Consider the following 11,615-nt stretch of genomic DNA (forward strand, 5'->3'; position numbering starts at 1 on the left):
TTAAAGAAAATACAAATAGGTTTATTTCAATTATCTGAAAGACAAAAATTACATGAAAAATTTAAGTTCTTCATGAAGAAAAACCTTTGGAAACTTTAGAAGTTTGTTAGATTCAATAATCACTCATCAAAAAATTTGCAAAGGACACAAGAAACACTTAGTCAGCTTCTGTGGCCTTTAAAACCTCTTCTAACCATGAGATTCCACAGTTCTAGAGGCAAAGGGGCAAAAATGTTAGACACTCATTCCCATTAACATGAGGGCAGTATATGATGTTGTCCAATTTGGTTACAGTTCAGAATTAGTCCAGTTTTCAGGCTTAGACTAATTAGGGGACCAAGGCAAGTATTGCCAGTTGCCTGCCAGCCCCGGTTTATTCCAGAAAAAAGGCCATATTCTAGTTTGGAGCAGTTCAGTTGTCATCATTTAAACTCCTAAATGCCAAAATCTGCCTTTCCCTCCATCTAAGATCTGACCACACAGCAGCTGTCACTGGGCAGCCTTAATGTCCAGGAGCCTGGTCTGTAATAAAAGCAACAAAGGGAGGAGCTGGCAGGGCACTGCAGGGGTGGTAGAGGGGACACTGCTTATATTCACAAGGCCATGTGGTCCAGGCGTAGCGAAGAGCAGCCACAGTGCCGAGACAAGAGTTGACAGCCAAGCTCAGGATCTGCGAGGAGAAATTGCCCATGGGAGCTGGAAGCCACTCGCACTGACGGTCACTGCAACATGAGATCTAGTAAGAGAGGAAAGGACAAGCGTAGTCAGGCAGGGCTTTTCAGGAAAACACAACTGCACTTTCAGCAGGTTAGAGAGGAGGTAAGGGCCCACTCCTGGCCAAAAACACTTCCTGTAATAACCAGGACCTGATCCAAGGTGGCTCTGGTAGCAAAGGGCACGAATCAGTGACGAATTCTGGTGGGCTGGGCAGCTCGTGCTCGCAATGTGCAAGGCTCTGCTTTGCTCTCCAGCACCAGCATAGACGTGTGATCAAATAAGTTAAATCAATAAACGAAACATTACTAAGCAACTTCACTGAAGAAGGCAATGTGTAATGGTAGGATCATGCTTGGAATGCCTGTCATTCTGGTCTTCTAAATACATACTATTGGTCATGACATACCTATTACTGCCATACTGTCTCTCAAGTAAATGTTTGTTTAAAAAAAAGGGGGGGTAATAAACGAAGAGACAAGAAAAAAATGTCATCGGACTGTCCTGCTACAATGCTGTACATAGATTTCTAAATTTCTGTGTAAAAATATGTAATTGTTTATTCCTATTTTTTAATTTTTTTCTTCATATTCTGTAGGGACTTAAGGTTTAACATATCAATGCTTGATGGAAAATACCTGTCCATGTTATGCCTAAGGTGTTTAAGATTCAGACAGATAGTGAGGTTAAGCTGAACTGTGTATGTGGTAGGCTAATATTAACAAGCTTCTCTTCTGGAGGGTTAGCAACCCAAGTTCACAGAACAAAAATTAGAGAAAAAGAAGGGCTGCAAGGACAGCTAACATTTTGGCCCTAGCCTTTCAAGGTCAGTGAAGACTCAGGACATAGGAGAACCTGTACTGTAACATCATGTAACTCAGTTGTGTCCCAAATTTTCTGATCAAAGAAATTATGGGGCCACAGAGTAAAGTGATTGATAATGTCGAGTGTGCCTAAGAGTCACATAGAGAGAAAACAATCTCTCAGGCTTTCACAGAGAGCATATTGGTCAAGCAATGGCTGTGACTCAACCACATGGCTGACACTGACAAAGCATCTACAAACTGCGGTACAGGGTTTCAGGATAAATCCTGAGGGGATTTAACTGACCTTATCAGATACAAAAGTTACATTACTTATTATATAGGTCTTGCTTTGTCTTGGTCTTGACCATCCAGCAGAGAAATGTGGGAACACAGTATAGAGGGTAAAGCCATATTAATATGCTCAAGTCAACAACTTTTTTATTTCTTTTTTTTTTTTTTTTTTTTTTTTTTGGCAGAACAGGGGATTGAACTCAGGCACTGGCACTTGCCAGGCAAGCATTTATTCCACTGAGCCGTCCCCCCAGCCAAGTTACAACTTCTGTCATCGCCAGTCTTACGGAAAACCCACTACTATTATGGACTACTGGACTATATTGGACTATTTTGCTGAATTCAGGCACTTACAATATTTAAATGCCAATGAGGGGATTTAACTGACCTTATCCGATACAAAAGTTTTGTCAGTTTTTCTCTGACAAAACGAAACAAAAAGGGGGATACAAATGAACGACCATTTTGTATCTGTATCTTCAAAATAGTTAGATACACAGATGCATTCTCTTGGACCACTGAATAAAGAGATTTGTTCTAATATTGTCTGTGGACAGGATATCATGTCTGCATCTTGTACAATGAGTAACCACTAAGACAACAATATGCAATGTATTAATTAGTGAAACTGTGCTAGTAATTGGTTTTGAAACTGTCTCATTGCTATTTGTTTCTCAATAAAGTTATTTAAAAAAAAAAAACATGAACTTTGGAAGACAGAGAGCACATTCATACACAGAGCACCTAGGGAGGCTCCCCTGGACAGGTCTGCAGTGGCCCTTCCATCAGAAGGCAAAGCAGGCGGGAATGGAGTGATGCTGGAGTGCTCTCAAAAGAGCTGTGGCCACTACACCTCTGCAGCCAGAAGGCAGTTGAGAAAAGGGAACACAAGGGTCCAGGACCCAAAAGTTAACTTCTCTTCTGATCCAACTATGCCTCTGGTGCTAGTCAATGGGCAGATAACCAGCAAGTGCAAGAACTTGGAAGGTACAACCTTGGGAATCTAAAATGAAGCTGGAAAGAAGCTATGTAGGACAAACACTGACAGGGCATGAGGCAGGCGGACACCATGTACTCACAAAAAAGCTAGCACACCCTGCCTGAACTCCAAGGTGGAGTTTGTGTTTAATGGTTTCTCTTCTCTGATGCCCTCTTTCCTCTATCTTCTCCCAGCCTAGTGACCTTGAGATTTACAAAGACATTCATTACAATGTTCCATTCAAAAATATCTCCACCATCCAGCCTCGATCGACTATGGAAGATTCCTAAATAATGATCCCTTTTAGGTATTAGAAGAAGGTAGTTGCATTGCATTAACTCACACTAAGTTACAAATCCCTGAGCTTAAGTTTGCAAAGGAGACACTAAACCCAAGAAACCTGTCACAATTTAGGACAGTGTAACGAAAAAAAACTCTACCCAAGGTTGACAGGAATATTCTGAAGGAATGATCTTTCAATAGGTAACTATAAATAAGACAGCAGGCTCTTCTCTGAGGAAAGATGGTTACCCTTGGAGTGACACTAGGAAAGGAGTATTAGTCAGTGGAGGCTTATTTTCCTTCTCTGAATTGCTCTGCCTATCAAAATTGCCTCCAAGCTAATGAATTAATCGCTGCTTCCTCACCCCTCTAAGGGAGGCTCAACACCACCCCCAGCCAGCCAGATCTGCCTCGTGATTACATTATAATGAGAAAGAATTACGGAGCAGAGGAGCTTGACTCCTGGCAGAGAATGAGGCCCTCCATCTCCTGCTGTTCTCACCTCAAATATCTTCTTATCCTGCCTCTGCACCTGGATTCCCTGGTAATATGTGAGCTTGAGCAGCCCCTTGTCAGCCAAGAGTTCTATCTTCTCAGGCAGTGGTCCTTGAAAGGTCAAATTCTTCTCACCATAAGCCACAGCGCGGGCCCCCAGGTGCAGTCGATAAGCCACAGTCTGTTTGTCCCTGGGATGGATGCTACAGGGAAAGGAACAAGTACAGAACATTGAATTTGAGCCTAACAATAAGCATATTTTTAAAAGATTATTCAAAGCACCCTTTAAGAATATAAAAATAGGGCCGGGGAGATGTCTCAGTGTAATAAGCGCTTCCCTGGCAAGTGCAAGGGCCTGAGTTCAATCTCCGGTTCCACAAAAAAAAAAAAAAAAAAAAAAAAAAAAAGAATATAAAAATAAAGTTGCTTAAGCTCCATGCTCACTGAAGTCACCTCAAGAGAAATGGTGAGTGGCAAACACAGGTGCATCTCTGGGCCTCTGAATATGGACACTCAAGTAATCAATGGCTTGGAAGGAAGGAATAAACAGAGGTCCCCTCCAGCTTTTGTTGATTTAATATTAATCAAGCTCCTATTACTGGCCATTTCATATATGAAATCCCCTTGTAGCCTACAGCTAGTGTAAGTATTCATTGGAGCTGCTCAAAAATACTCCATCTTCAGAGGCCATGCTAGAATCCCATGGCGCACTCTCACTAACGCTGGCCGTGGCTATGTAACACAGTTTGGCTGATGCAACACGGACTTAGATTACTTCTACATTTGCCAATATGAGATTAGAAGGTGACTATGGACAAGCAGATCAACTTGGAGTCCCTTTTGCTTTGGGTTTGTGAATGACTTTAACCAAAGTTTCTGTTGACTTTCTTTGGTCAGAGTGTGAGCATGAAATAAATTTTCCTCCATCAAAGCACTGCAGGGGCCGGGGAGATGGCTCAGTAGAATAAGCACTTCCCTGACAAGCGCAAGGGCCTGAGTTCAATCCCCGGTTCCACAAAAGCAGTATAATGTTGAGGGTTTGTTGTTGTTACTGCAGCATATCTCACTATAGATCACTGATACAGAGTGAAACTAAGCTCCAATTCATAGTCTAACCTGTGGCAGCAAACCTATGGCACGTGTGCCACATTGAGCTGTTTGTTACCATTGAAAGCTCTAGAAATTTCCTGTGGTAGTTGATACACTGTCAACTTGAGATGTGGAAGCTTAGGTGGATCAGCTCCATGGGGGGGGACACCCTGCAGTGCAGGGAGGGCCCGCCCTAGGGCACGGTTGGTCCTGCCCTGGGGCCCAACAGGGCTGCCCAGAGTGACTCTGCACAAAAAGACTAAAGGAGTTGAGGAAGGCTTCTTGCCTGCCCCATGTCATTGGAGAAGCCCCAGTCTTCACCGCACCACTCTGGAGGAGTTACGATCTTCGCTGTGGAGTGTAGGTCAGCGTAGAAGGAAGAGAGAGGCTTGATGGATGCTGCAGCTGCTGCTCCTCCTCTGCTCTTCATTGTTCTCTCCCACCATGAACTGCTGCTGTCTGCCTTGAAGCCAGTGCGGTATGGACTGAAACCTCCACAAACTGTGAGCTTAATAAGCCTTTCCTTCCTTACTTTTGAGTGTCAGGTATTTGTCCCAGCAACAAGTGAAAAGTAACTGAGACAGTTCGAGATCAGGGGAGTCCATCCCCTCACAAGTGAACATCAGAGTGAAGAAGGGCTAGCAAATACCATGTCCTGGTCAAGCAAAGCCCATACCTGCCAAACGGCGAGTCCCTGTCACAGAGATCCATAGCTACAGCCATGAAAGTATTGGGCATCTTTACGTTGGGCACGAAGCCAAAATCTGCTGTTTGATGCCAGCGGATCTGAGGAAATCCATCATCTGCATTTTCCAAATACGAAGATAACTAGAAAGTAAAGACATCATTACTTTTCTTTTATCAGAGTCCTATACTAGAGTCCTTTTCACTGGCAGCCTCTGCTTCTGCTTCTGCTTCTGCTTCACTCATTTCTTCATTCAAAAAGTATTCAGTAACATCTGATCTGACTGTCCTGACATTGTCTTTCCAGAGACAGATGCAACCATCCCTCATATCTCAGGGGCCTTTTTGCAATGCAACTTGTCACATCTCTCATCAACAGTCTGATGTATTTCTCATTGAATCTCAGCCAGCCCTGTGATTCACTCTCACCCGCACAGTGCAAAAGAACTGGCACGCAGCTTCTGAGTCTGCTTCTAGAGGCCTTGTGTTCATGCTCCTGAAACCCTGTGCCCGCTGTGAAGTGACAGCTAATCTGGCAGACTGTACAGAGAGGGGACCTTTGAAATTGAAGGACCATGAAGAGGGACGCTCCAGTGCTCTAGCAGTCCAGGTGACAGGGACAGCCATATGAATTCTACAGGACCAGGCCCAGGTAGTATCACACAAGGCAGAGATAAGCCATCCCAGCTGAGCCCTGCCTGGCTGGGCCATGGAATCATAAGTGAATAATATGGATGATACTTTAAGCTATTATGTTCCAGGCACCCCTGCAATAAGTGAAAATCAGCAATGTTATACTTTAGTATATGTGTGTATGTGTGTGTGTATTTTTAAGGCTTTATAAACCCTTCCCACACTCTCTTATAAACTTTTCCCACACTTGTAAAAATGAATGCTGTCCATGTACACTGAGATGGCCATTGAGATTGGGTGTGGTGGCACGTGCCTGTAATCCCAGCACTTGAGAGGCTGCAAACAAGAGGATCACTACGGGTCTGATCTACCTAGTGAGACCCTGTAGACCCTGTACTAAAATACATTTTTAAAAAACTAATGTTCTTTTAAAAACAAAAAAAACTAATGTTCTTAATCACTATATAAAATTCACAAATCTACATAATTTTAACAATTTACATATACTGTATGGTACAGTATGTATTCATCTGCTAAAAAATACATACTGTAAACTGTTATTTCAATTTAATGTTCCTTTAATGTTAGAACTAATATTTTTAATATATTATGTATTTTAAAAATTTTAGGCAAAAATCAATAAAACCAAAAATATTATGCATATAAATACATATACAATACTGCATGGTACTGCAAAATCACACAATATAGCAAAAAATCTCCAATAAATAACTCAGATTAGTAGTTTTTGAAAAAAAATATTTTTTGAAAACCCACGCAACAGTGAGTCCACAAAAGTCAAACTGCAAAATACCAAGAGACTACTGCATAACACAGGGCTGGGCCACACAAGGAAAGAGAAAGAACTTCCCTTGAGTGTGTAGTAAATTGCACCAAAGACCCTATTTCTTCATCCTTTCCTCTACAGCCCCTTGTCATGAGAACTTGTATTTCCTCCCATTATGAGAAAGCCTACAGTCCCGACCCCTTGACTGTTAGCTCAGCCGTGTGGTTTGCTTCCACCAAAAGATGGAGCCAGAGGTGCAGTGTGTCAATCCTCAGCCTAGGCCTCAAGAGACCTTGCCTGGTTCCACTTGCTTCTGAACTTCTGCCATCACCATGAAGAGGACATGGCTGGGGCAGGAAGCCTGCTGCTCTCTGAAGAAAGACGAGAGCCATGGGACAGAGCTGTGCCTCTATTTTTTCTGTATTTAAGACAGGGTCTACAGGGTCTCACTACTAGATCGGACTCATAGTGATTCTCCTGTTTACAGCCTCCCAAGTGCTGGGATTACAGTCATGAGCCACCATGCCCAGCTCAATCGCCATCTCAGCACACCCCCGGGCAGGGCTGGCATGGCCCACCAGACAGCTGTGCCTCTAAATGCTGCAGCCAATCCCCAGGTGAGGCAGAGGATCTGAAAGAGCCCAGAGAGCTCGAGCAAGGTCACCCAAACCCAGCTCTCCAGATATGTGAGCTATAATAATAAAAATTATTCTAAGTCATGGAGTTTGAGGGTGATTTATTACAAAGCAAGAGCTAGCTGGTACGAGTACTTTATAGGTTTTCTGAAACAGACATGAATATTAAGAGATTTTTTAAAAAAAAATAAAACGTGTTAAAACACAGTAATGTAATATAGTATGGGTTAAATGCTAAATTGGTGGCAGAGCAATTCAAGTGTACACTTTTTATAGACAAAAATGACTACAGGGAAACATGGCCTCCAAATTTAGTTTAAAAATATTTGGATGGACAAAGAATGTACAAGAAGTCGCTACAACCAGCCCTGCTCAAACTTCCTGTACTAGAGCCTTCGAAGGGGCAGAGGAAGGAGGAGAACAGCCTAGCTGGATGTTTCTAATGTATTTATGACAGACTGGTTGGCAAGACGGCACGGACGGCTGTGTGCGCAGAGTTGCTACTTTATTCTGTAAGGAACAGGGAACTGCCATAGAGGGGACGTGTGGTTACTCGCTCAACATTGTGGTTACTGAACTGAACACCTTTTTTTTTTGGCGGAACCAGGGATTGAACTCAGGCCCTTGCGCTTGCCAGGGAAGCGCTTATTCCACTGAACCATCTCCCCGGCCTCCTGAACTGGACACTTTAAAAGGCTTGATCTTATGTTATGTGAATTTCAGATCAACTAGTCAATAATCCTGATTAGATCAACAATCCTGAAACTAGGATATGGTTAAATGACCACTTTAAAAAGTAATAATGATTACACAAAAAAGATTGATGAATGAAGAAGCAATGACATCTGCTATATGTTAGATGTTGAAGTCTCCAAAGACCCAGGTACTAAAGACTCAGTCCCAGCCTGTGAAATGCAGCAGAAAAAACTTAAGTCACTGGAGACATTCCTTAAGTAACTAATGGCACCGCATCCCCCTCCTGCCATCTCTCTTCTCACTTCGCATCTGCCCTGAATCCTCCGCCACATGATCCCACCGTGATCTATTCTCCCACTGTGAACAACGGGCCAAGCAACCCTGGACCAAAAGCTTAAGCTCAAATCCAACTTTTCTCTCTTTATCTCAGGTATTTGTTACAGTAATGGAAACATGAACTAACACAACTTTAGACCAAAAAGGAATAGTGGAAATGAAATGTTCAGAAGTAGGACAACTACTAACAGAACCAGGCAACCAACTTAATGTAGGGGACAAAAGAACAGCTTGAGCCCATTGCTCGGAACCTATAACATCTCAGTTATCTCTTTGGAATGTACCTCCCACTCCTCCTACACCTGGAGAGACAGAGCTTCAGGAAAATCCTCTCCCACTGCGGTAATACACAGGGCCCCACTATCGCTCCCTTCCTTCCTTTTCTGATGTTTACATTATCCTGTTCCTTTATAGCATCCTCTTCTTAGCACTGGTTCCAGCCAATAGAAGGTGGCAACCTAGTGGCTGACTAACCATGATCCAACAGTAAGCCAGGCCCCGGAGTGGGGAGCAGCCTCGCAGCACCCACACTCTTTGGACTTCATTTCCCATCACAGGAGCAGCAGCACAGACCACTCTCCGCAGTCTTGTGGAGGAAAATCCCTGGCATCATTCCTACAAATGTGGCCAGATGAAGCTTTGAACAGAGGATGGTTTTGCTTCCTGGGCAGCCCCAGAAAGACTAGAAAACCAACAAGAAAACACAAAAAGGCTCAACAGCGTCAAGAAGGAGCCTTGGCTATGATAGGGAAGTAAGGGGACATTTTGATTCTCTTACCAAAATCCTACGCAAATCAGCTTTAACAAATTAAATGATATACCAGGCACGGTGCTGCAAGGCTATAATCCCAACACCCAGAAGGCTAAAGCACGAGGATGGGTACCAGTTAAAGGACAGCCTGGGGCTAGGGATATAGCTCAGAGGAACAAGTACTTGCCTGGCAAGTGCCAAGGTCATGAGTTCAATTCCCAATACCAAAAAAAAAAAGACCAGCCTGGGCCATATAGTGAGTTCGACATCCCTGTGGACCTTGCAAAACCCGGTCTCAAAAAAAATTTTTTTACCATGTGAAATGATAAAAAGTACTGAAGCTTCACAGGAGAATCTCAGGAAAACTAAAATACAGAGTTATTGAGTCATCCTACTCCTTTCACACAACAGCCAAAGACAGTAGAATGACATTAAGCAGCCAGTGCCATGATGAGACTCACAGGGACGAAGTCACCAGAAACTGTACCAGCCCGAAGTCAACAGCAAGATATGCCAGTCACCCTGTAAGCCAAAGACCTTTTCTCAAAATGCAGTTTGCTTGGGCCGGGGAGATGGCTCAGTGACATAAGCACCTGCCTGGCAAGTGCAAAGTTTTCAGTTCAATTTCTAATACCCTTCTAAAAAAAAAAAAAAATACAGGTTGCTGTTGAAAATTGCCGTTACACGGACTGCCATACCGCACACTGGCCACAAGAGGTCACTAGCACACTCCACACAAATGAAATGCTTGAATTCTTCCTAGGTGAGCTCGGGAAGGGCACTGTCCAGTCAGTCTCCCTCAGAGATTAGTAGAAATCCTGTGGCTAATGAAGGCATATTACCAGCCAAATAATATAAAACTGGCTGCATTCAGAAAACTGTACAAGTAACATGCAATCTGCAGTTGTTCCTCTAAACCGCATTTAAAAACCTTACCCCAGGGTTCGCCAGTCTCCAGCTGCCTGCTCTTTGTTTCTGGTCCACTCTCTACCAATAAATAACTCCTAGCTACCTATCCGGCCTCGCTTTACGGAGCTCAAGTTCTACATTCTTAAGCACTGCAAACAAACTTTCCATAGAGCCGACGCATCCGTCCTAACAGAGCAACGGTTCCCAACACAGTCATCTCTCTAATAAAGACTAACGTTCTGGAGCATGGGCCAGGCTCATACGGAGTGAGTTGTTAGAGACTTAAAGTAACAAAAAGGCGTAATACCTTGTTCCAAATCACACAGCTTGGGATTAGGGATTTAGCTCAATGATAGAATGCTTGTCTAGCAAGCTGGAAGTTGGGTCCTGAGCCCCCCAAAATAAAAACTAAAACTAAGAAAAAAAAAAGACATAGCTCAAGAAATGTCAGTGCTAGAATGTGAATCCAGAGTCTGGCTCCAGACTCAGATTCTGAACCACCATGTTGTCATGTTGAGTACTTCTCTTTGCAAGAGATACATGCATCTACAAATATATATGTAAATATAATTATGATCACCGTTTCCTACAAGTAGCCACATGCTTTTAATGATGACAATGTGGAGCTAAAAGGACTCCTGCTACACCGCATGGCGTAAGAGAAAGGACCAGGCCTCATATCTCCATGAGGCAGCGTGTGTGTACTCAATGTAGACTTTTGGTTAGATGAGCTAAAAATCACATTTAAATCACTATTCACTAACAGAGAGAAGAAGTGTAGTGATGTGGAACTGGTAGCAGAAGCTGCTGTTTTGCAAATAAGGAGCAAAATAATCTTATTTCAAGATTAAAACAAATAAAAAAGAAAAATCATAAAAATGTTTTAAGTGATAAGAAGGTCTTCACATCTACTCAAAAGGGGCATCGCTATCTGGGGAGACAGAACAGAGCAGAGACGGGACGATGGTGAGAAGAAGTCTCTGCGGGATCCATGGAAACAGACGTCTGTGCTCCGCACGCCCCACTCACATCGTCAAGCCTACTCTACTACTGCACTGTGACGTGGCCTGACTTCCATAACGCTTACTTGTCTAATTTCCTAAGTTCCACTAAAGCTGGAACTCCCACTCAGAGAGTTCAGGTCTTAAATCGATCATATGGACTGGGGAACAAGGCAATGATGTACAGATTTTTTTTGTTTTTGTTTTTGTTTTTTGTGGTACTGGAGGATCAAACGTGGGACCTTGTGCTTATGAGGCAAGTGCTTATGCTGCTGAGCTATCTCCCCAGTGAACTTGGCCAAGTGTCTTCATTGCATTTATACAAAGCTGAAAGCAGAATCTTCTTGACTAGTTACCTCTGATTAAAACTCTATTTTCTCTTGATATCATTTTTCATTGCATGTACTAAGCCATTATTTAATGAGTGCCAACCCAAGTGTTAGGAATGGAAATGTGGTCTAAGAAAGCGTGACATGTGCTCAACTTTCATGCAAGTGAAAAAGGAAGCAAAGTTTGCTTAAAAAAAT

General features: G+C 43.0%; 1 protein-coding gene across 3 annotated transcripts in view; it reads right to left on the reverse strand.

Moving 5' to 3' along the window:
- Siae (sialic acid acetylesterase) overlaps nucleotides 1-11,615 on the reverse strand; it is a 37,235-nt gene continuing 25,620 nt past the window's right edge. For all 3 annotated transcript variants that reach the window (XM_023701521.1, XM_023701520.1, XM_023701522.1), the window contains 3 exons: nucleotides 5,333-5,484; nucleotides 3,575-3,770; nucleotides 1-736 (listed from right to left, as the gene is read on the reverse strand). In XM_023701521.1, the coding sequence (XP_023557289.1) occupies nucleotides 503-736; nucleotides 3,575-3,770; nucleotides 5,333-5,484 (582 nt within the window). In that variant the 3' untranslated portion in view covers nucleotides 1-502. The remainder of the gene's footprint in view (nucleotides 737-3,574; nucleotides 3,771-5,332; nucleotides 5,485-11,615) is intronic.

This window comes from Octodon degus, unplaced genomic scaffold (genome assembly GCF_000260255.1).
Source record: "Octodon degus isolate 3935 unplaced genomic scaffold, OctDeg1.0 scaffold00136, whole genome shotgun sequence".
Taxonomy (NCBI): Eukaryota; Metazoa; Chordata; class Mammalia; order Rodentia; family Octodontidae; genus Octodon; species Octodon degus.